This window comes from Macrobrachium rosenbergii, chromosome 3 (genome assembly GCF_040412425.1).
Source record: "Macrobrachium rosenbergii isolate ZJJX-2024 chromosome 3, ASM4041242v1, whole genome shotgun sequence".
NCBI lineage: Eukaryota > Metazoa > Arthropoda > Malacostraca > Decapoda > Palaemonidae > Macrobrachium > Macrobrachium rosenbergii.
The window spans coordinates 22,558,698-22,586,197 of record NC_089743.1 but is presented as its reverse complement, the minus strand read 5'-3'; the positions used below and the strand labels follow the sequence as shown (position 1 = coordinate 22,586,197).

At 35.7% G+C, this 27,500-nt stretch overlaps 1 protein-coding gene across 7 annotated transcripts in view; it reads left to right on the top strand.

Annotated features, from left to right (window-relative positions):
• The window catches only part of LOC136853038 (aquaporin-9-like), a 133,476-nt gene that overhangs the window by 87,112 nt on the left and 18,864 nt on the right, over positions 1-27,500 (top strand). For all 7 annotated transcript variants that reach the window (XR_010857305.1, XR_010857307.1, XR_010857306.1 and 4 more), the window contains exons 2-3: positions 23,192-23,456; positions 25,079-25,215. Coding sequence is in view for 4 of the 7 variants with exons in the window: in XM_067128267.1 (XP_066984368.1) it covers positions 23,192-23,456; positions 25,079-25,215 (402 nt within the window). In the remaining 3 variants the exon portion in view is untranslated. The remainder of the gene's footprint in view (positions 1-23,191; positions 23,457-25,078; positions 25,216-27,500) is intronic.

The following is a 27,500-nucleotide window of genomic DNA, read 5'->3' as shown; positions in this document are numbered from 1 at the left end:
ATATATATATATATATATATATATATATATATATATATATATATATATATATATATATGTGTGTGTGTGTGTGTGTGTGTGTGTGCATGTATATATATATATATATATATATATATATATATATATATATATATACTGTATATATATATATATACACATACATAATATGTATATATATGTGTGTGTAATAATTTTTGCTTATACATATATATATATATATATATATATATATATATATATATATATATATATATATACACATATATATATATATATATATAGGTGTGTGTGTGTATGAATTTTTGTCACTTAGACAACGTAATCTTTTTATTTACACATATATCGAGCCTCAAATATTGTTTCACCGATTTCACTATACCTTTGGAAAGGCTTGCACCCAAGGGAAGCGGGTAAACTTATCAAATATAATTCCCCTTAAGTGTAACTTGTTCTCAAGGTATAGTAAATTCAGTATCGAACGGTATTTTTGGCTTAATATTTTTGCACGCAAATATGCATTCTATATATACATATATATATATTGTATGTATATATTATATATATATGTGTGTGTGGTGTATGTGTGTATGTTTGTGTAGAGGCACACTGTATTTCAAAGGACATCATCAACCGGGTCATACTGTTGACAGTTTGATGGAGGTTAGCAAACCGTGGGTTGGTCTATTCGGCATCTTTCTTCACTTACACCTCGAAACTCTAGAACTTAATTTCCTCCTTCTATTGATCTTCCTTGTAAACAGATGGGTTTCTCGCATTCGTACATCCAGCATTATCATTTCTTTTCCGTTCATCTCTTTTTAAATACTCTCTTGCTTATAATACAGAAAAGGAGTTTGGTTGCCTCATCCCTCAGATCGATGGAATACATTAAAAATATGCTTTGAATGTTCCTGTGTTTGGCTCTTTTTCTATCCTTTAGTCGCCATTCTGCACAGTTTCGTCATCTCATAGCAGCACGTAGTAGAGTGTTTGTTCTGCAAATAATACCTGGGTATGTGGCCTTCATACCTGTTGAACTTTGTCGCTGCTGGGATGTTGTTATGTAGCTTGTTTGACTTGGCGTTGTTCTCTGCTACAGATGCTATAGAGAATTGACGTCTTGTTTACCTTTCTTTTATGTTTTTCTTGCGTATCGTGACGTGATCTGTGTATGTACTCCTCTATGAATGGAGATCTTGCAGAGTTAGAGAGTGCTGATTCTTCTGTCTTATTAACAAAGCTGATGGTTTGTTTTGAATAGGCCGGCCTTATGTCAGCACGAGCCTTTGACTTCTTTGTGATAAGATGTGAGAGGTAGTAAGCCTGGCGCGGACCTCTGGACTCTGCCCACACAACTGATTCCGGAATCCTTCACCGGTCATTAGTTTTCTATATATATATATATATATATATATATATATATATATATATATATATATATATATATATATATGTGTGTGTGTGTGTGTGTGTGTGTGTGTGTGTGTGTATTATATATATAAAGTGTGTGTTTATACATATACATGTATGCCAGTACAAGGTGAATGATGCTTTTCCTGAACAGGGGACACGTTTTGGTATTGTCTTTTTGTTTAACTTGCCAACAATACTGTAAAAGTAAATGATACACATATAAATAAATATTTATGCATGTTTTGCTATACATTCTGTGGGTCAGTGTATTTATAACAGAAAATATTTGTACAAATACAGGATGAGTGCACCTACTAATCTTCAAACCTTGTACGCAATGTACAATTATTCTCGATGACAACGAGAGGATGGGAGACCAATACCAGAAGGCCATTACTGGGACAGTCGGCACAGTACCTTGATAACAATGGTTCAGGTTGAGGCTGCATGTCCCTGCATCCTGTCTGAGCTATTAAGAGATAATGCGTTCTAGAACAGACACGTACTGATAACCTCCTTTTAATGGCTTGATGTTCGGTGCGTGTTAATTCAGGACGAACGTGTTGTTTTGTTCTGGTATGTGTCCTGAGGCCTCAACAAACATTTAAATGGACAGACGGGAGATTGTCATTCAGATGTGACAGAAATAACGTAGCTGTCGCTTAGATGTGAGAGACAGATGGGCAGATCAATAATTTTGTTTTCTTTTGCTGATTTAGGAATAAAGCCATATAGCTGTGACATACTGTACAAATATACGTAAGCCATCGCATCAGATTTGGAAATGGTACACAGATAAAACTAGGAAAAAGCTAGAAGGTCGTGTAATTATGGCAGACAAAGAGATCTGAGAGTTTTAAAAATTTGAAATTCACTTTTTAATTCGACTGACTGGCTCGAAAGTCAAGAGGCGGTCGTGAAATGTGACAAACAGACGGAATGCTGAACAGACACTTATAATTACAATAACGATGATTTTGCAATGGCTGTATTTCAGTCAGTGTGATTTTATGAGTGATTCAGAGAATATGGGACGTTGCGAGTGCTATGAAAGAATGAGGAAATGAGCACTCTTGATAAAAGAGGAAGTGGGATATGGGGTGTTTGATAGAAGAGTGTGCTGGACAAAAGAATGGGAGAATAGGTGTTTAAAAAATTGGGATTACAATGTACAAATGATCCGGGCACATTTTGGATTTTGCCAGAGTCATTTTAGTTTATGTATTTTTGTTGACTTTTTGTTGATTTATTTTTAATTGATTTTACTAATGTTTAATCTTATGCCTCTTTACCTTGCTGTGTTTTGTTTTTCACATATGTCCATTCTATTCTGATGTAGGTTGTTGTTCATGTAAATGTTATTTTAGAGCGTGCTGCAGTCGGTTACAGAAAATATCGCAGGTCTGTAATAATAATAATAATAATAATAATAATAATAATAATAATAATAATAATTTGTAGAAAATGCATATTTTACTTGTGATGCAGAAATACAGTTTAACTTTTTTCAGTGGATTACCTTCTTAACAAACATCTCGCGTCTCGAACGCTCGCCTACCCTCGCAATAACTCTCTCTCTCGTTGGGTCTCTCTCTCATCTCTCGTACCTCTCGATGTCTCTCTCTCTCGAGACCACAGGTCACCCAAACAAATATATGTATTCAAATATATATATGTATATATACAAAATATAATAATATATATACGTTATATATATAGAATAAATATATATATATATATATATATATATAAACCACCAACAGTAACGTTCGTCGCCATGTCATCTAAGGGGAAAAATGATTATGACAAAAAAAAAAACCATATAAATATATTTGATGTAAGTCGGTTTAGTGGTCACATTTTGTTTTTTGTTGTTTCACAGGAAAGCTTCGTGATATTTCCCGTTAGACTTGTAATATTAACTCAATTCGAAAAAAAAGTAAAAAATGCGCCGGAGTTTCTTCAGCGCAATCGAGTTTTCTGTATAGCGTATAGTGCTTTATTAAACCCTCAGCCGCGGCCTGTGAAACTTTCAGCCACGGCCCGGTGGTGGCCAGTGTTGTTGTCACCTATAGCTGCGCCAGACGCACGATCATAGCTAAATTTAACCTTAAATAAAATTAAAATTACTGAGGCTAGAAGGCTATCAATTTGCAGCCTTCTAGCCTCAGTAGTTTTTAAGATCTGAGGGCGGACAGAAAAAGTGCGGACGGACAGACTGAAAATTGTTTTCCATTTCATTTTCATCTTGAGTTGGAAAAGTAGGGATGATCATCTTTGCGGACCTTGGATTTTGTAATGCCAGTTTACTTGCAAGTCGCTCATCACAAAGGAATGCTTGCGAGCTGAAAGGTCATGTTTTTTGTTTTAACCGCAAGCGACCAGGTGTGATCCACCGTTAATTTGTTTGCATATTCAGGTACAGTGATTTTTAATTCTGTTTTCTGTCGATTATTTCTTGGTCATTTGCCTGTTTGAAGAGTATTTTAGTCGGCTTTGAACACAAAAAAGGCTACGGTTTGGTACAGGGGTATATGAAAGTATCAGGGTATTACACGTTATAAAAACCTCATGATCGTATGAGTCACTAAAATGGTGAAGAAATCCACAATGGTGTAAGTGTAAATATATATTACAAGTGCATTCAAAACGAGAGCTTTCGAGAACCTGCTTAATTCTTCTTCCGTGTGACTAAAGGCACAAACGGAATTGTCCATCTTCAAATTACGAACAGGTAATATGAGAACAAATGACCAATTAAAAAAACCCCGATAATTAGGATGAATGAAAAATAACTGAAAAGCAAAAGATAGATCCATGAACAATTCTCTCCCTGGAACGCAGCATCATCGCCTGGCAAATATTATCTCAAGCCCTTTGTGGGGCGTGGGGCATCCGAGGAAAGATATCAAGGTCAATGCACGACGAAAGACGGGCCCGGGTGGTATGGGTACTAAGTGCAAGCTGAATGCTTAGCAGAGATTTAAAACTTTGATTGGTCTACGATTATGATTTTTATTTACCTGGCTATTACTGTTACCGCTGCTGCTACTACTACTACTACTACTACTACTACTACTACTACTACTACTACTAATAATAATAATAATAATAATAATAATAATAATAATAACAATAATGGTGAAGAAATCCACAATGGTGTACAGTAAGTGTAACTAGATATTAAAAAGACAAACAAAGCGAGAGCTTTCTCGAATCTGCTCGATTCTCCCTCTCAATCTGACTAAAAACGCCAACGTAACCGTCGCAGTAAAGGTTTTGAACAAAATAAATAAATAAAAAAAGTTTAATAAGTGTTGTTGACGGAAGAAAACCTTTGTCTTTTGTTCTGGTGCTTTTGTATTAAGGTTTTTTTCTAATAAAAGAGTTATTGGAACGGGCAGTCTTTGTCTTTATATAGTTCGGGTAATGAGGAAAAAATAAAAGGGACGGAGGGGAAACAGAGTGAGTGGTTTACCTGTCACTCCATCTGTCAGTTCATCGAAACTGACGTTAAAAATTACGTGTGGACGACAGTTTGTGGGCGGAGTCAGTCCACTCACCAGAACGGATGAACTGATGGAATTGTCTTAAGTTCATCCGACCAACTGACAAGTGATCGCATATGTGGACTCAAGGGTAAGCAACGATTTTGTGACAGTTCGCTGCTGGGTTTCGTCTGGGAAGGATCTCAGCTGCTCAGACCAGAATATGGATAAAGTTTGTATAGGCCTAATTCTTTTCTTTGTTAGACCCTGCGGCACTATTTGAAGACTGTTGTGAGTCCAGATCATATGATAAAAAATAAAAAATATATTTCCATGTGATACAGACAATTTGGCATGAGCCTAGGCCAGTGTCCTGCCTTTTTATGAAAGGTGATATAAGTGCAAGAAGGCTTCACAGTCCATTCCATAAATTACTGGACCAACCCCCAGGGCCAATTTAACCTTATTCATTAATACTGTATGAGAATAGACATCTCTCTTTAAAAGGCAATATTTAGACCATACTCTGTTACGCCTTTTTGCTTCTTAACTACTTTTAAGTGAAATGCCGCAGCAGCTAGTCTTTGTATCTCCACCTCCTTTTCAGTGGAATTTCCATCGCTGCTATATAGTGTTGCCACGATGAAGGTTAGGCGAGCACTGAGGGCGATGACCTTGAGTTGACGGTCCGATTGACAGTTCTACTCTTTGTGTGTGGACGCTCATCCGTCGAACAGCATGGGTGAACTGACAGGTAACCTGATCATGAATACCCAGCCTAAGAGACAAGGGTCTTAGATATAGGACTTTGAAGGTACCAGTGCTGTCCCCTTTGTCGTCCTAGGGAGGCATCTGTTACAGATGAATAATATCTCTATCTTTTTTTAGGGCATTTTCTTCCTTGTTGTGGTCTATAGCAGACTGCCTCACATTTAAGGCATCATTGCTGTCACTTTTATTCTTTTATTCTTTTGCTTTCCTTTTGTTAGAACAATTTCTTTCTTTTTTATTCGCCAGCTCTATGGCAGAAGCTGCTTCACTGATACATCTTGGCTGTCACTTTTGCCTTCCCGGTGCGGCATCTCAGATGAATAATTTCCTCTCTTTTATTTGTACCTTTTCATTTCGGTTGGCGTCTATAGCAGACACTGCCTCACCTTTAAGGTATCAATGTTATAACTTTTACCTTCCAGGGGAGGAATTTTTGTTACAGGTGAATCATTTTTCCCTCTGTTATTAATTTTTCTTCCCTCTGTTGGTCTATAGCAGAGACTTCCTCACTTTTAAGGCACCAGTACCTTCACTTTTGCCTTCTTGGTAGGCATCTCTGTTACAGGTAATTAATTTCCCTTTCTTTTGTTAACACATTCTTTTCGCTCTTGTGGTTAAAGCAGAGCTGTTTCACTTTCAAGGTATCATTATTGTTATTTTAACTTCCTGGAGAGGAATATGTTTCACAGGTGAATACTTTTCCTTTTTCTTGGTAGTAAATGTTCTCCCCTGTTGTGTTCTGTAGCAGAAATTGACTAATTTTTAAGGCATCAGTGATGTGATTTTTACCTTCCTGGGGAGGGCTCTCTGTTACGTTTGTTTGTACCTTTTCTTCTCAGTTGTGGCCTATAGCAGAGACCGCCTATCTTTGAAGGCATCACAATTGTCACTTTATCTTCCTGGGGAGACATCTCTGCTACAGGTGAATTTTATCTAGTACCGTTTCCTCCCTGTTGTCTATAGCAGAAACTGCCTCACTTGTAGGGCATCACTCTAGTCACTTTGACCTTTCTTAGGATATATTTGTGTTATAGGTGAATGTTCTTTACTTCTTATTACAGACTGTAAATATTTTTTTATGATCATTGTCAGTGCTACACAGTTGTAATAAAGAAAAGCTTACTAAAAACTGGTGGTAGTGGACTGGTTTTCAGTATTATGAGGAAAGTATGAATTGTTTCTATTGGGGTTTTTACAAAATTACAGTTTTTAAGGAAGGAAAAAATATTACGTTTCCAAACGTTATTATTATTATTATTATTATTATTATTATTATTATTATTATTATTATTATTATTATTATTATTATTCACAAAACATAAAAAACAAAACAAACGAACGGAATCTGGCAGCAGATGAAAGGGCTATTGACGAGCAATGATGAAAGGAATTTGGAAACAGCATAACCATTGTGTTATGGAGTGCATCTTGAACTTCTAACGTTTCCTCTTACTTTTGTGTTGAGAATCAGACTGTAACAGTGCTAATCCCACTATTTAGAGAGATTTTTAAATTTTGTATCACGTATCACTCCAGGTATTATAATTATAATGAAAGGAAGAGAGAGGAGTTGCAAAGGAAATCAGAAGAATTATTGTGTGTGTATATATATATATATATATATATGTGCGTGTATATATAAATATAATCTATATATATATATATATATATATATATATATATATATAGTATATATTTATACAATACATATGTATATATATATATATATATATATATATATATATATATGTGTGTGTGTGTGTGTACATAATGTCATAAAAAAATTATTGTGTATACATATATATGTAAATATATGTGTATATATAAATATAACCTACTATATATATATATATTATATATATATATATATATATATGTACACTTGTGTGTGTGTGTGTGTGTGTGTGTGTGTGTGTGTACATAATGTCAAAATTTCGGCGAACCAGGACGGCAAACTCAACTCAATACTGAGGTATACCTTCATTACGTACACTTAGAATGTGGCCAGTGTTGAGAGTGGCCGGCCCCGGGGTGGACGTAAACGCAACGCGTACAAATACTTATAAAGGTCGGTCCTTAGTGTTAGGAACCAGAATGGTACGTTCATGGACATGTTCACAGTTGCATACTGATAGCGGTTGCCTTGGTTACGTTGCATGTTTTTGACTCTAGGAAAAATGTATGAACTTTATTTTTTTTTTTTTAACCGTAAACGGATGAAAGTCGAACTAGATTATATACGTATGTTTATATTGATTTAATGTTTATTTATTTTTAGTTTTTCCCAGGCTAACTTATTGCTTTTGCAATACTTATTTCTAAGACCCTTCGATAGGCAACGGTATAGAACGTACTTGTGAATAATGAAAGATGCGATGTTAATGTGATCCTGGGTAATTTTATTTTTATCGAGGGATTTAGTTCTCAAGATTCCACTCACAGTAGGAGGGGTTCAAACCTTTGTCCATAGAATAAGACTAATAAGAAATCACCTGCCGTGAAACCTTCAGGATTTTGCTCCCCTAGACTTGGATCTCGAGTCAGCAAGTGAGACACAAAAAAAGTCTCTGCCGAACCACCTTCCTACAGGTGTACGTGATTGTGTCCAAAATTAGACCAAGTAATTAACCGGCGCTTTACATTCGGTCATGAACCGCTATCCCTCTTGTGTTTACGTCGTGAAGGTAATTGGTTAATTACATGTTCGTATTGACTTGTTGGGAACAGTAATTTAATTCATTTTGGCGTAATCAGTGGGTCGGGAGTTAATGAGAATGTTTATGCAAGGATAGGGGTCGAATCAGGGGAGCTGAAAAGAGGGAATAGAGAGGAACCCTTAAACTAGAGGTATTTAAGAGAGTGGAAACAATTGGAGCGAGATTGTCAGTAATCTCGTACTTTTCTTGACCTCAGTCCTTCTTGGCTTTATGGTAGCCTAATGGTGCGCAATAACTCTTTAACCTTGTGTGTGTGTGTGTGTGTGTGTGTGTGTTTTTTTTAAGGGGGGAAAGGCGGACCTATATTACTCCTTTTTCTACCAGATTAAACAAAGGCGCGTAATTAGAAAAGGGAAGGTTTCAAGTTTTATGTTTCTAAAAGAGTAAAACCTTTTGTGGAAAGTGCTTACATTCCTATAATGTGAAAGATGCGAATGACTTGGGCCTGAAAAGGAGAAGAATATTATCTTTCCAGTCATTTATAAAAAAAAAATCCATTTATTCTAACCCCAGTTGAATCAAAGCTAACCCTTAATTAGGAAGGGTCTTTCATAGGTCTTGTAGCCAAAACGCCGTTAATTCCGTCAACCGGGAAAGGGGAAATTTTTTTTTTCTTATAAGGTGTGTAATTGGTTTCAGTCCCGATTTGATGAGGCAGAGAACCACAACTGCGGAAGGACTTGCTTCATTACGTGTTACCCTCAAGCACTGATTCCAGTATGAAATGCAAAGAAATGTGTGTGTCACTGTACCGAATGTGAAAGATACACATGATGTTTTTAACTTCTTCAGAGATGGTAAATGGAATGAAATGAATTCAGTCCCACGTAGAACGAAGTATTTTGTTATGTTTCATCTTTTTCTTTTGCAAAAGGTCAGTACAGATATTTTTTAATTGATGACAAAAAATTTGAAGTTGGTCTGCAACTTAATTCCCCAGCCTAGTCCAGTCATACATGTGAGAAAAATGGGAATGTTAGAAGGAAACAGATTGGGTTCTGACCCCTCCCCATATTAAGTGACAGACCGCTACCTAAATAGAAGGTGATAAGAAACCCAACTCCAGTGCAACAGGATCGGAATCGCTGTTAAGAAAAGCCACTTCGCTTGGAGGGAGCAACTGCGCAGGGTCTTGAATCTGTATCGTCATTATAGTCAACAGAAGACAACGTAGCCAAATACAGTGGCTGTTAGGCAACAAGAAAATTGCGCGATCGGAAAGAATGGCGATTTTTCGTTGCCTGGGAGGGTCCAGGCGAAGCCCCCAAAGAACGCCTCATGGGCTTTTATATTATTATTATTATTATTATTATTATTATTATTATTATTAGAGATGATGCTGTGATAAGGAGGACGCATTGTTTATATTATTATAGAGGTAATAACGTTATTAGATACATTTAATTTTATCACTCAGAATAAAAATCAAAAGGTAATCCTCCACAGAATAATATGCCTACATGTGGAAAACTACAAAGGAAATTAAATAGATAAATAAATACTTTTCTATCGGTAAGTGAATAAATAAATTTAAAGAATATAGAAACGGACAGCCTGATGAGAAATGATTAACCCCTAATGGGCCACTCGAGGTCATTGACCACCTGGATACCCCAGTTAAGTGAAAGTAGTGAAGGTACCAGTGGAAATGGATCATTGATGGCGATACAAAAAAAAAAAAAAAGGAAGGAATGAGATAAGAGGATGAATATTAATGGAGAGCTGAAGACATTCCACAATGGAAAAAAATTGTGGACTAACGAAGGAAAGAACGGTGAATATATAAGATGGTAAGGTCGAGAGTTTTTGAGATCTTCGAAAGTGAGAAGAATGTTTGGAGTAGACTGTTATTATTGTTACTATATTATTCAGAAGATGAACCCTGTTTATATGGAACAAGCCCACAGGGGCCACTAACTTCAAATTCAAGCTTCCAAAGAAGATGGTGTTCGTTAGTAAGAAGGAACAGAAGATAATAGAAAATATAGAAAGAAGAGATCAGTTACTAGAGAAGAAAAATATAATTGAACAAATTGACAAATAAAGAGATAAATAGAAATGAATTCGAATCAAAGTAAAGGTAAGAGAAACAGATAAAGCAATAGAACATGAACAATGCTTTTCGACATTGAAGCGCGAGAGAAAGCGTGGGACTGGTGGTGCGGGAATTGAGAACGAAAGTGAACGCTAATGAGATTCATGTTGTTGTTTAGTAATTAACCTTTGTAATGCTTGATAGGTAAACTGTCAATTAGAGAAGCTGGATAATTGCATGTATGACGTTGGACTGATCTTCCAAATTTCTTCGATATTGAGATAATCGGAATAACTTGCCATTACAAGTTTGACTTTCGTTAATTTCATTCTACAGCCAATATTCATATATATTTGGATTCTCTCTCTCTCTCTCTCTCTCTCTCTCTCTCTCTCTCTCTCTCTCTCTCTCTCTAGTTAAACAGACGTATAAAAGTTTCGTAATGTGTTTGGTATCGCTTAATAATTTCATAAATTTTTAAGTTATCAAGTGTTTTTTCTTGTTGTTGCCGTCATTTGCATGACTGGGTGTACATTTGTTCTCTCTCTCTCTCTCTCTCACACACACACATATATATATGTATATATATATATGTATATATATATATATATATATATATATATATATATATATATATATATATATATAAGTTAAGTTAAGTATATCTTAGTTTAACCAGACCACTGAGCTGATTAATAGCTCTCCTAGGGCTGGCCCGAAGGATTAGATTTATTGTACGTGGCTAAGAACCAATTGGTTACCTAGCAACTTGGGACCTACAACTTATTGTGGAATCCGTATATATATATATATATATATATATATATATATATATATATATATATATATATATATATATATATATATATATATATATATATATATGTATGTGTATGTATGCATGTATGTATATATATATATATTTACATACATATATAGCTTATATATATATTTTTGCAGTCTTTCTTTGATTTTCGTTCAATACAAATGCACATGGGGCATCTACAACTTTCTGGCAGCATCACTAATATTTTTAGTACTCCCCCCAGTTCTCAAGGCTGAAATCTTCAGAGGAAAAACAAAAACTCCAAAACGGTGCTCATTTTTTCCTTCTAATCCCAACAGCTGTTTCGTCCGCTAATTTATGGCCTTCTTCAGGGCTAGTTATACATTGGAAGCACATTTTAGCTTGTATAGCCACACGCTGATTTGGAAAACAGGAACCAAAATTAAAATTTACCCAGATTTTAAAGTTTTGAAAAATGAAGATGAATCGTTCTCAAAACCAGGACGTTTGTTCATTAACCTTCCGGCTACAAAAGGGCTCGCGTAAAGCACCTATTTATCCACACTTAAAAAAAAAAAAATAGTTCTTTCACGATTCTGACTGTCAGTAGTTATCTTACCCGTACACAGATACACACACACACACACACACACACATATATATATATATATATATATATATATATATATATATATATATATATATATATATATATTTATATATATATATAAAAGAAAAAGAGAGTCATTTTCTTCATTCAGTTTTCGAATGACGTGGCGTAGGTCTGAAGAAATATATTTCTCCTCATGCTTAAAGTCAAATTAAATTATCCGGAGGACGTTTTGAAGGTCAATCGAAAGTCTTTATCTTGTCAGGTTTAGGGAATAATAAAAAAAAAAAGTTAAAGGAAGGTGAGAAAGAGAGTGGGGGGTCTGTCACCCACGGAATCGTTAGACCCGCCTCTAAAAAGACGGATGATTTTTAGGGCTTATGGTTAAGGGAAAAGGAAGAGAATTCCAAAGTTTTAGTGTATTATGAGTCACCTAGCTAAGGAATCAGAGGGTTTGCTGATATGGTGACCCAGTACAGTAGGCATTATTACAAGGCCGTTACAGTGCATGAAGAGCTTGTTCAGTTAAAACTTGTTTAAAACTATTTTATAGCGAGATTTGATGTGGAATACTTATGTATAGAAGTTTGAGCGAACACTATGTTTATGATATAACAATGGATAGAAATGCAATGAATTTCAGTGAAGAGAAAATTAGATATATATATATATATATATATATATATATATATATATATATATATATATATATATATATATATATATATATATATATATATATATATATATATATATATATATTCAGTAGAATTTTACCTTCATTACTTTAGCGTGAAAGCCTGACGTTGTTGGTTGTCATTGGCTATGACCTGGTTGTCAGTGGACAACACAGTTTCGTTTTCCATCGAAGCTGAAAGTGTCCTTTTGCGATGAATTTCCTCCATCACGGGTGGTGAGGCAAAGATTGATGCCTTCCTGAGTAGCAATTAATATTGGCATCGTGGACTTTCAGAGAGTTGGTTCGTGAGTTCGAACCTTCCTAGGGAGAGAAACTCCTGCCATGAGGTATAGAAGGTTACTGACTCTGAGTCTTCAAAGGGATGGGAATGAATCAAGGGCGGCGGGTTGATTTCTTTCCGACTTCGTAATGAAAATGCCCGCAGACAAAGCTTCTCGTCCCCCTGGACACCGCCACCACCAGAATAGCCTTTCCGAAAAAAAAAAACTATACTGCGTGTTGGCAGACTTAGAATTGATAATGTATTGTGGCAGACGGTAAGATACTAACACTTCAGTTATATTCATCGTTTAAGAATACATTCATTCATTCTCAGTATATGATCCTTTCGAGCATAACGTTCCAATTTTCGCTGTTTAGAGTAATTGTGATTGTTCGTGCAAACCGTTCACGATTATGCTACACCATAAATGACGTACTTTTATAGAGCATTGCCATAGAGCCAGTAGTGATAGAGCGTCTAGTGCTCAACATCTCTTGAAGAAAAACACCGTTAAGCAAAATATACCCGACTGCAGAAATTTTGTTGCATCTATTATTTTTTATTTGCACCTCGAAAAACATACTGTGACGAGTTACATAATAGATATTATATTACCTTGTTGATCATTTTGACCCGGTCATGTCTTTGCGGACCTAGTTTGTGAAGCTACCGTGTAATGACCTTCCCATGACCTCTAATGATCTTTGAACTCCGGTAATCGTTATAACCTTTCGCGAGGTGACTATGTAGACAAAGGCTGCCTTAAGTGTCATTATTTATCTATGAACGAAACATGTGGTTGTGGTCTCCACTCCCATGGTTAACTGGTTTTACTAGGAAAACTGCAGTAAAAAAAAAAAAAAAAAAAATGTTACCTGGGGGAGCTTGCAGAAATTGACGTCATAGGGTAGACGGAAAGAGGATGCAGTCAGTTTTTCAGGCCTAGAAATAAAACTGAAAATAATAACAGGGGCAGATAACAGAGGGGGAATCATTTAAAAACCAGAGTGAGATAATGCCTCAAGCCCCGTCGGGTGGAATTCCAGGGAAAGGCTGGACTCGGTTACATCCAGTTTAGGCCTAAGGCATTTTGCACCTTGCAGTGAGAGGCAGTGCGATGACCAGCTGATTTTCAGGCTAATGTTTCTTTCTTTGTTTCTTAATGTTTCTGTGGGTGTATTTCTCATGAGCTTGTTAATCATATACGGGTTTTAGTTTTTTGAATATTCATTTATTTGTTCATCGATATTCATGTATTTGGCCATGGCCTTTCTCTTCGAAATTCCAAATTTCAGCATTTTATTTATTTCTCTATTCCTTTATCTATGTTACTGTATATATATATATATATATATATATATATATATATATATATATATATATATATATATATATATATATATATATATATATATATATATATATATATATATATATATATTCTTTTTATTCTTAACAGTATTTTCTGTGACCACCAGAGATGTGGTCGACACGTCTTTATTTGCATAAAAGGAAAAGTCTTCAGCCCTTAGCTTGAGCCACGTTCAGAAGCTATTTAAAGTTCAAGATATAATGAAGGACAAACCTAGTATCTAATGTATACATGTTAGCATTTAGTATCTAATGTATATGTAAATATTTAGTGTCTAATGTACATGTAAATATTTGCATATACTGCCACGAGTCTGATAATTACATAGGTATTTTACAGACATTGAAAATCGTCTCATTTTTTATAGCTAAAATATTAAAGGGCTCCTAGTTCATCGTATGAGTGTCTTTGTTTTGGACTTTTGTTTGTATTATCATTATTATTTCGTATCAGTATTATTAATAGTATTAGCATACTTATCTTTATGTATAATAATAATAATAATAATAATAATAATATTAACAATAATAAAAATAATAATAATAATAGTTATTATTAGCTGTTACGTTTTATAGCTGTGTGTATGGATGATTTTATGCTTTGAAAAGAAATGTACTTGTTTTGAGTTTTAGGATTATAAAGGATGGACGCACCAGGCAGAATCTAATAAGGTTTTTATGTTTATTGTAATTCAGAAAATTTGCAAGAAATTTTCTGTTTGTATTGGCCTGTTTACAAGTTTATACAGTTTTTGACTTCCGTAAGAGCCTTCTCCTTACTTCCTATATATTGTGTCCCTACTTGACCCAAAGCTGTGTAATTGACTGAAATTATATATATATATATATATATATATATATATATATATATATATATATATATATATATATATATATATATATATATATATATATATAATATATATATATATTATATATATATATATATATGTGTGCGTGTGTGTGTGTGTGTTGTATGTGTATATAAACATTAATCTGCTTTCCCTAACCAATGGTGTCTTCAGGGGAGACACAAGACAATAGTTCCTGCCACATTCACTCTATAACAGCTGAATGGCGCCCAAATCATCCTTGTAATATAAACTGTATAACATTTGTCGCTTATACCTAATGAGGATGCCCATCAGCACTACCTCGAATACCCTTTACACCTGAGCCATTCACATGTATCTTCCAGCAGTCTCGCGCTTCCTGGATCTTATGACTTTCCTTCAGGTCACTCAGTTAAACCTGACAACTTACATGGTGATAGTAAGAGGTACTACCTGAACACTGCTGCTCTGGTCAGTGGACTGTGATTCTGGTGCACTTTATTCGTATTTTAGGGTTTAGAAGCGCTTGGTGGAAGATTGCGAATCCCTTGGAAGAGAAAATACGTCTCTCTCTCTCTCTCTCTCTCTCTCTCTCTCTCTCTCTCTCTCTCTCTCTCTTGAGACCAATGGCAGCCATATATGATAGGTCAGTTCCGTTGTTGGACGCTGCCATCTTGATGGGAGTAAGCATTAGAACTTGAATAGTTCTGCTTTAGGATGTGCCAGTATCATGTATCAATTCAGAGGAGCACTAATTAGAGTTGTGGACCCCTTGTAGAAGGAAGTGCTCTTTAAATGGCGGATGGGCCTCATCTCCTGAGCATAGAAGCAACCACGCTTTCCGCTTGTATGTGAAGTTGGAAAAGGTACTTGATACTAGTCTTGTCCTCTAACTGGTGCAGCCCAGTTCTCTGTGCTGATGCTGTATAAAATGGAATATATATATATATATATATATATATATATATATATATATATATATATATATATATATATATATATATATATATATATATATAAATATATACACATACACGGAAACAGCTGATAAATTTCGCCATTGTTAAATGTTTGTATACCTTCTGAATATACCCAATATACTTCATCAGCAAAGAGAGACTGTAAACATCCTGTTAACTATTACCTAAAGGACATTCTCCTCTCAGAGAACATTAAATCCAAAGAGGAAATCAAATGAATTCCTTGTTTATGTTTTAGTGAAAACAGTTATGCCTCTGCTTACCGCTTTGGGAGGTTCGAAGGTTGTCAAGGAACGTATGCAATAGTCATATTCACGTGTTTCTTTTATGGGTTCAAGGTTCACACGTTTGAAGCCAGTCCTTTTATTAAAAAGGGAATGGGATGTTTTTATGTTTAATTGCCACATACGCCCACCAACACATATATACACCCGCATATACAGTATGTATACCGGTATATATATATATATATATATATATTATTTATATATATATATATATATATATATATATATATATATATATATATATATATATATATATATATATAATCAGCGCAGTCGCATATATTTCCTGATGCCAACAGGAAATTAGATACGTTGATGACACAGGAGCGCCTCTAAACAAATGAATTTTACTTCAAATATTGCAACTGAACCTGCAGATCATTTCTGTGTAAGTATTGATTCCCACTTCTGTTTTTCCTCATCCGTCATTTTCACTTTGATAACTACAGTGATTATCTTTATTAGATACGGAACAATTCATAGAAATAATTGCGTAGTGGTAATCCACATGAAATTTCACGCCCTCGCTGACAATTAAGCATACGAGGCTATGAAGGTCAGAAGGTCATATATTGTATGAAGTGAGGTCATCTAAAGCTTACTATTGTTCGGCCTGTGTATTGGAAACTATGCAGCAGTTTATATAAAGGGGTCACTAACGAAGGCCGAATAATATTTTCATTTGTAAGTGCGTTGTGTTCATGACAATCGTTCAGTGCGTGTTTTCATTAGTTCTCAGAGAAATCATACACACACACACACACACACACACATTATATATATATGTGTGTGTGTGTATGACTGCGTATAGATTTGTATCTTTATTGATATGGCTGCTGAATATGGTAAGGGTTTACCAGCGGGCGCATGAATGAAGGTATCCTTGTGGTCCATATCCTACTGCTGAATTTCTGTACACAGAAGGAAACGCGATAAGCATAGAATTATTCTTCTCTCTCTCTCTCTCTCTCTCTCTCTCTCTCTCTCTCGTCCCAAGACCCACTGTACTGCATGCAACAAAAGATAAAATTGCGTGTCCAAGGAGAAATCTTTGACGGAATAAACTGCAAAGATTCGTATATGGTACCCGACAGTTGTAAATGATTCCCGAGGTATTCCCAAAACGTAGAGCTTAATCGAAACGTACGCATGCGAAAGCCTACGTTAAGCTCTGAATTGGAAAATGTTCATAAATGTTTCAGTTTGTACGAGTATGTTCGAGAGCGAACGTACTGAGCAGATTCAAAGGTCGAGTGTCAAATCCAGTCGGAACGAGATTATAAGAAAATGGGCGTTGAACGCCGCACTTCTAGCGCGATACTTATTGCTGTTCATTCAGGGTGAAAGTATTTGAAAACGGACGTCGAATTTTAGAACGGCAGAGTGGCGTACCTATTGCGGAGGGTGGAAGGGGAGCTGGTGTTGGGGGTTTGTTGCGTCTGGGGAATGTTGCATGTTGATAGTAGGACAGGATACGGGAGTTGTATACGTATAGAGCAGAATAATATGCAAAATACGCTAGATGTTTTCATGAGTTTTTTCATACGTTTTTACTCGGTGTTTCCTGGGGAATTTTTTGTCATGTGGCAGGGTGTTGCGTAGCAACGTTGTCAAAGGTGTTCATGTGTTGTGGAGAGCGGCCTTGTGAAGTTCCAGAAATGCTGGACATCAGTTAGAAGCGATGGCTTAACTAAACAACCAGGTTAGAATTCGTAACACTCACAGGGCTAGTCTGTGGGACTGAAAGGTTAGTTTCTATGAAACAGAATATACTCGTAATTACTTTTATGAGGTAAATACCAGCGTCATAAAACACTTTGTAAATTATGTGCTTTGAAACTGCTGAAGATTCTGAAAAGTTCATGAATTTTTAATTATTATAGTTTTTGTTATTCATCTCGAGGGTTTTCTACAGAGAAGGGACCCGAATGTGAAGGAAGAAATTTACGCAGCACCGCAGCCCCGCATCAAAACGCCTAACGTTAACACGTCACCATTGTCTTTCGTGGATTCCGGTTTTCATGACCAAAATAGCTTTTTAGAATTATTACTATTTTGTTTTCCGTTCGTTTTTTTATTGCTTTTTCATTATAATTTGCTTTGGCATAACTTGAGAAGTATGCAAATTGTTTGAATTAATTTTTTTTAGTTAAGACTGTGGGACATTTTTGCATCGGATAATTTAAATCTGTTATTCAGATTTTCATTATAATTGTTGTGTGCGCGCGCGCACACACACACACACACACATATATATATATATATATATTATATATATATATTAGTAGGATAAATTTTTAAAAAATTAATGTGCTGTGAAAAGGTATGAAATTATAAAAGAAGTGCTGTAACTGAATTTTCACGAAGGTACGTTGGTTCGCGTGCAAATAGATTTAATTTGAATAAGAAGAGGGAGAAGGGGAAAAGTTATTTTTATGTTGCTAATGGAGATAAACAATGGTTTTTCCCAAGAATATCAATCTCGCCCAAAATAATAAAAAGCGCAATTTCCTCCTTATGTCCTTAGGCTACGGCCGTGAAATAAATTGCTCGGTTTCCTTCTTGGTTCCTTATATACATTTCAAGTACATTTCAAGTAGATGCTGTCGTCGCCTTACTTGTCAGGCAACCTGACGTATATACTGTATATATATATATATATATATATATATATATATATATATATATATATATATATGTATATATATATATATATAAATGTATATATAAAATATATATATATATATATATATATATATATATATATATATATATATATATATATATATATATATATATATATATATATATATATATATATATATATATATATGTTTAGATTTGTATAGGAGTTCATACATACATACACTACATACACGCATATAGTTTATTTTATAATGCTGGGGTTTGATGTTTGCAAATGCCCACAAAGAATGTAAAAGAAAAAAAACTATTTTCCTATTTCCTTGCCAGAAGATAGCCGGCGTCCTTGACAGGTTAACAGTTTAATTAAGGAGAGATTTGCACACCTGAAAAAGAAAGACGGGATGCAGAAAAACGGCGATCCTTGGCCTCCCAGTGTCGCCGGGAGGCGTGGTTATATAATCATCGGTCCTTTCCCACTAAAACACAGCGATTCGCGGCAAAACACAGCGTTTCGCGCCAGAACATTGCGTTTAATACCAAAATGGCTTGTTTACCTGCAATTTGCGAATGTTTTTGCTCTGTTCTGCTGGGGTATCCCGGATGTGATTTCATTTGTCGTGATTATCTGTGGGTTTTCTGGTTTTATCTTATCTGTATCTGTGCCATCGCCTTGTAATGAGTTCTGATCTTTTGTTGCACAAGCACTCTCTCCTGGGGCGCGTGGGGTCTTATCATAATTCCCTCCAGCCCTCTTGTTAGAAAGCCACTCCCCTGACTAATGTTCATTCCAGCGAGAGACAAACCGACAGACAAACAGAGCCGGCATAAATGTGCTTTACTGTTTTTTTTTTTTCTTCATTTTGATGTATTTCCTTTCCGCGATTGTTGTGTGTGTTTAAAGACTTTCTCCCTTCGGTTATTATCGTCGTAGCCTGTATTTTACATCGTCCCTAAAACCATTATTACTTTGATTTGCAGATTTTTCCTCGCCCTTTTATATCCCTCGGAAAAAGTTTATTTTACATCTGGAACCTCGGTTTCATCTGTCTGGCAACACAACAGGAAGTTTATCCTGCCTCTTTTGTGCCTCACGTAGTGTTGGAGACATAAATAGCCATCGACCTCTCTTGCGCAGCGTTAGTTTAGATAACTGCGTCGCCTTTCCATCAAGTCCCGTTAGTAGAATGAGACCCGTTTTTAGCTTTATAATTTAGCGTTCTCAGAATGCAGTCTATATTTAACCTCGCAATTACCGAATGTAAGTGTCTGTAAAGTGCAATTCGAGCTGCCTAATAACCTCTCAAGTTTCCTGATGTTGACTGTTGCGTTTCTTGAGTTCAAGGTAGGAGTTACAGTAGATCTGCAGTTCTAAGGATTTCACGTCAAGCGATTAAAGATTTGGCTCCAAACCGATTCAACTTAAGATCTGGGTTCAATAAGCGTATTTGGGTCCGGCTAACTAAAGATTTAGGCTCAAGTAACTAGCGCTTTGGATTTAATTATCTAAAATTTTAGTGCAAGGTCTTAATGATTTGGATTTAAGCACCAAAGATTTAACATAGTGTATCTGATTTTAGCTTCTGATTTTATATGAGTTCCTGTAACATAATTCTTGAAATAATTTAAATAAAGTTTAGGGTTTCAAGAAGTGAACAGGGGCGTTCAAGGATTTGAATGTTAAGTTTCAAGGAACCGTGAATTTTTGGGCTAAACTACTAAATATTCGGGTTCCGGCAACAAAGCAACTAAAGATTTAGAGATCAGGTAACTAGACGTTCCATGCCAAGGAACTCGAGATATGGTTTCAAGTAACAAGGAAACAGACCTGATAGATTAAAGAAATTAAAGGTTTGGATTCATGTAACTAAAGATTTGGGTACGAATGGTTGAAGCTGAAATTCGCCTTATTCACTTTTCCTTTTATCTTTCTTGTATCCTTGTATGATTATTTCTGGCGTTGGTCTATGCTATCGCAACATACTTCGTTTTTGACCGAAGATATCCTTCATTCATGATAAATAATGGATATGTTACAGACGATACTGTTATCCTTTCATGCTCTGATGAACCTCTGTATTTTGTTCCCATCAACCTTAAGAGTTTGCTAAATTGACCTTAGGTGGGACAAAAAGCGTGTCTCGCGTCTGGTGAGACAGAAAGCTCTCCTGAAGCGACACCAATCTTGTAATTCGGTAGGAAAAAAGTATACCTTAGTTTTACCAGACCACTGAGCTGATTTACAGCTCTGCTAGGACTGGCCCGAAGGATTAGACTTATTTTTACGTGGCTTAGAACCAGTTGGTTACCTAGCAACGGGACCTACACCTTATTGTGAAATCCGAACCACATTATAGCTAGAAATGAATTTCTATCACCAGAAATAAATTCCACTAATTCTTCATTAGCCGGCCGGAGACTCGAACTCGGGCATAGCCAGTGCTAGCCGACAATTCTACCGACACTCCCAACGGGTAGTTCGGCAGGGAGATAGTACATAAACAGAAGAGAAAAGGGTATGTATGCGACCACGACGAAGCCCTGGGTTTTCTGCCTAAGTTAGCCTCACTTTCACAAGTCCATGTTTTAAATCATGTAACACAACGCGAGTCCCAGCACACTTCCTTGAGGGAACCGCTATGATCAGCTTAGATCACTAAGATAGGGCTAGACTGAAGAACCTGACACGGGCAGCGCTCCGTTTCTGTGAGATTGAATGAATGGTGAAAATTTTCTGCGAACTGAAGTCGCAAGAAATATGGCCACTGACCCAGGAAACATTATTTTTAACTGTAAATAATTTCCTGCGTAAAAAAAGAAAAATAGTTGATGATATATTACAAGATTCAGGAAATGCTTAAAAGAATATATTTTTTACGCTGGAGTCTTTACATCTATTGTTAGCGTCACTACAGAAACTGAAACATAACCCGTAAATAGCACTTCCGTTTCTTCTTCTCGGTTGTATTTTGATGTCTAATTGGCAGTTCGGCATTGAATACTTTTTCTTCCTGCAAGAAACTTGCCTTTGTATATATTTTTCCCTTTTCCCCTCCTTGTTTGTTCATTGGCGTCCGTGAACTGAACTGTTATCTGGAAAATACTGGTTTTTTCGCGCGAGTATATTTGCTTCCTTGTAACTTTTCCATGACATTTCGATTCTTTGACTCCAAAAAATTGATATAATTGGTTTCGGTTACTTTCTGTACTTTACCTTCAAAAGTGTATCACTAGAATTTGACAAGAATAAGCACACCGAAGTAGATACCAATTTACATTCACTTGATGGCTAGTTATGATTTGTAATTCCCTTTGTTCATTAGTCATTACCAAAGCAGAGAGATTCAATATTCATAGGATATTTGTAGCTTAATATTTGAAACGTTATATATATATATATATATATATATATATATATATATATATATATATATATATATACATACATACATACATACATATACATGTACATATATGTGTGTATTATTTATATAAATACATACATACACATATATATATATATATATATATATATATATATATATATATATATATATATATATATATATATATATGAATATTGGTTTGTATCTTGGCAAACACAATGCAGATGCAGTACATTGTTAATCGTCATTGTTCTTCATGAATTTTTTTCTATTCTTTGCTGAACTGTACAGACTTCGTGAATGAAGTGTGGTGTTCTTTGAGATTAAATAAGATGCATATACATATACACATAAAAAAGCCTCCTGTGACGGAGAGTTTAGTTTCATGAAATTAGTCCCCAAGACCTTTGTTTACTTTGCGGTCTAGTTGCAAAATATTCTGCGCAGTTATTGTAATCACAAGTGTCTGTTAATTCCACTTTAGTAAAGTCTGCTCAGCAGATTTACACTGGCATCGGTTGTTTAATAATTTCATCTTTTACCTACTTCATATGCATCCACCTCCCCTTACACACTGAATTACTCCTAAAAAGATTAGGTAATGTGCCGCTGACTGACATACAATGCAAGAGTTCTTATCGTATTAGAACACTCTTCAGGCTGCTGAATGTAAATGATCTGGGAAAGTCATTATTATACTCATATATTGTTACCTTTGAGTCGTTAGACAAGTAGATGTTTTTCCTCTGATACCCACTTGCTAAACTAGCGCTACAACGTCAGTGGTAAAAGATATTGAAAGGTATGTGAATGAACTTTTGGCAGACATCCCAATAGTTCATTCTTAATTATGTTCAGTTGTGTGACGTCTTCATCCTTATCCACTGATACATCCTTTTCGTTTTCAGCTCTTTGGGGACGCATCGGTGGCACAAAGCGTCCTGACGAACAAGGCCAATGGAGACTTCTTCGCCATCAACTGGGGATGGGGCCTGGCTGTTGTCTTAGGCGTCCTCGTAAGCGGAGGGGTGAGCGGAGGCCACATCAATCCAGCTGTGACCTTAGCCATGGCCATCTGGGGGAAGCACCCTTGGGCAAAAGTGCCCGTTTATATGGTGGCACAGTATCTGGGGGCGTTCTTCGCGTCGTGTATGGTCTATGCTGTCTATCTCAGTAAGTGACCTGTCTTTCTTATTTGTTTTGTAAACCTAACTGAAGTGCGGGTATGTTGAAAGAATGACACAAATATCGTCATGTTTCTTCTGTTTTTTAACTGGCTGGGTTGAAAGGAGATTGTGGAAAATGATACATAATCTTTTGTAGGACATAACTTGGATTGTACATCAAACAAAATAAGGCAGGGCTTGAAAGTCCAACTCAACAAAACTCAGCAATTTGCCAAGTATGGTTGTAACCAGAATTTATGTACAAGTATATTGAATTATTGTGAATTCCTACTGATATTTGTGAAGGCAACCGAAAACGTAACGTAATTCGGAATTATTGAGAGGAGGAATGGAAGATTTCGAAAGTGATAGGTTAACGGCGTGACGTAAGTTTTAGACCAACGGCTTCGTGCACAAGTAGTTCCCGCGTTTGTGCAAATTATAGGTGAATGACAGTATGTGTGTGCGAAAGGTTGCTTTTAGTCTTTCTGTGGTTGAAGATGTGCAAGTGTAAAGAATGGTTGTGTAGTTGTGAATTTTCCAGTATAAAGTTCAGCTATCGTTGAGCAAACCGATTGTGAATGCGACATTGACTGTTATGTAGTTTGACTGAGAAGCCAACCCTTGCTATGGCTGTATGGAACAGTTGAGGGATGCGGAGGTCTTGTGCAGACATTAAATCCTTAATCCACCAGTAAAAGGGAAAAGGTGGTAGTGATTCGTGTTAAATTTTTTTCCGATTCTCTGAAGCCTCAAATGCTGAAGAGAGACCTCTTACTCCTCAGATCAAGTTCACAGAACGTTCGTTTACCCAGCGGAAAGAGCTGAATTCGATTCACGATTGAGGCAGACCGATATTGGTTAAGACCTCTTGTGCCTTTGTTGACTCTGGCGGTGATATATGTAACTGAGTCGAATGTGGTGGGTCACAGCCAGGGTGGATTAGGGTATGGGACTTGCAACCTTTTACCGATAAAAAAAACCATGCTGAGAACGGAATGACATTAACCTCTAAAGAGATGTGTTGTTGAATATATATATATATATATATATATATATATATATATATATATATATATATATATATATATATATATATATATATATATATATATATATATATCATATCATATCACACATTACCACAGGTGAAAAATAAGAGACAGGGTGTAGGTCTGACCGGTTTCGACTTTATTTCCAAGCCATTGACGAAGGACTGACAATGGCTTGGAAATAAAGTCGAAACCGGTCAGGACCTACACTCCGTCTCTTATTTTTCACCTGTGGTAATGTGGGACGAATGAATCACGTACAAAAGTGATAATAATCATCACATATATATAATATTATATATATATACATATATATATATATATATATATATATATATATATATATATATATATATATATATATATATATATATATATATATATATATATATATATATATATATATATATATATATATATATAATGTCACAGGAATTTGTTGTTTATGTTTATAAGTTTATGATAAAATGTTATTTATTTGTTCATGTGCCATGTGTTCTCGCGTTCCCTTAAGCAAAGTAAAGTATAAGCGTTGTAGTTTCCCTAACATCGTTATTCACCTCTTTATCCCTTTCAGATGCCCTGGACGCCTTCGAGCCAGAGAAAAGTTTGGCAACAGCTGGGATCTGGGCAACGTACCCAGGAGCGATGACTAATATCAATGGCACCGTCATCACAGATTTCCTGTCCAGTGGGAATGGCTTGGCCGATCAGGTGAATTTCTCTCTTGTGTGGCGTTTTCACACGTACAAACCGATTATTCCGTTTATTATTCTTATTTTCCTTCAAAACTTTTTACATCTCATTCATCTTGTTTACTTAAGTTTTTATATATTTTTAACATTTTTCCAACTACTTTTGTTTATAATGTCTACTGACATTACGTGTTCCAAGCCAGGTCGGTATTTATCCCTTTTGTGTAAACGGGAACATTTCTTATATTTCTCCCAGGGAATTGTTTATTCATGGTTTAGAAACCGGGGTGTGGAAGGCTGTCTAAAACACGCCTAGTTCTGTCAAAACAGTGTTTTAATGGACTACACGAATCAAGAGTTGAGGGATCTACTTGTAAAAATGAGGCAGGGTGAATTATTAAGAAAATTCTGGAGGTGGTAAAGAATTTCTCATTTAGAAAGTAAATTCTGCTCTTTTAAGAAGTTTAATGTATGGAGAACCTCTTATATTTTAGAACAGTTCCCTATAAAATGATTGGTATGTTTTCCATATGTCTGTTCAGAGAAATCCATGTTATAATAGATATGAACCAGATTTTGTCTACTGCACCCAAAGATACTCCCCAGATCTGCTTAAACAGAATCACGTGTTTAACCGGGATTGACCTGAGTAGAATAGAATCATGTATATATATATATATATATATATATATATATATATATATATATATATATATATATATATATATATATATATATATATATATATATGCACACACACGTAGATATACATAGATGCATATAACTGGAAGTGAAAGAGGGAACGTTAAGAAAATCACTGATGCAAAGAAAAAATGTTTAGAGGAAAGAACGGATTTATGAGGAACATCCATGAAATAACCCTCAGCCATAACTGGAATAGGTCAGCGTGATGAGAACCTTGAAATTAGTTTACAGTCATAAACAGGGCGTGGCTAAAATGGCATGCTAAACCCTGTCAGACACTTTAGATATATCACAGGTAATGATATAAGGTTCTCCAAATTTTTTGGTGAAAATTAACCTGATGTGAGCAGTGTAGGGTAGTTGGAAGGATTAGCGCATTCAACCTTCTTGGGAATGCGCATCCAAAATGGCAGATAGATATCAGTCTAGAATGAAGCAAAACAAAAGCAGCAAAATAAATGAGCTAAAGACTAAAGCGTTTTCAGATGAGGAACAGCTTTAGTGCTATTGGGTTGGAAGAGAAGGATAAACCAGGTTTGCTGAAGTCTTTAGAATTGAATTGAATTGCATAAAGAATTTAGGCCAAAGGCCATTCAGCGCTGAAACGGAAATTGGCAGTACAATGTTTGAAAGGTGTAACAAAAGGAAAACCTCGCAGTTGCACTATGAATCAATTGTTAGGAGAGGGTGGAAAGTAAGATGGAAGAAAGAGAATATGAACGGAGGTACAGTAAAAGGAACGAAAGGGGTTGCAGCTAGGGGCCGAAGGCACGCTGCAAATAACCTTAAGTAATGCCTACATTGCACAGCATGAAGGTGCACTGATGGCACTAACCCCCTACGGGGTGAAGATTTTAGAGGCAGATGTTGAAGAGCGAAATTTCAAGTAGGCTTCATCTGCCCTCTGCTTAGTTTGAAGAGCCAAATATAAGCATGATCAAACTAAGGATTGGTGGAGACGGTTTTGATAAAGAAAAAGGTTATATATACCTCCTTACCCTCAGTGATATGGACTGCTACAAGGATAGGGTTGTAGGGATGGGATCAGTAACCTCCACTGGGAAAATCAAGAACAAGAGGATAAAAGTCTTCACAATGAGTTCTCTGAGTATCCCATGGACAAGGGAGGACATAAAAAGAGGCTGTGCAAAATGGAAGGGGCTACAACAAGATTATTTTCAGGAGCTCCTGAAGTAGACTAAGTTATAGTGTGAGTACTTTTCAAGTTTTAGGTTAAGAAAAGGCTAAGAGTATTGACAGTGGTTAATAATGAAATAGATCGTTCAGATTAGAAAATTTTAGAACTTTTCAACCACCTGGGTCAGTCCTTATGGAGTTCAGCCTTCCATTGGTAGCCAATGAAATCTCTTGTGTATAAGGTCTTACAAGAGGATGTATAGATTACAAAGAGACATTGCAGGAAGTTAGATACTAAAAAAAAGAAGTATTTTGTGAGCATTTTAAACACAGTAGCAAAAACAGATATGGTAGGAGACAAGCATTTTTTTTTATATTCCTTTATGCTAGGGGCTGGGAGTCATGTTCATCGTGCAATCTGAGAGAAAGCAGAGGAATAGGATAGTGAAAGTACTAAGGTCT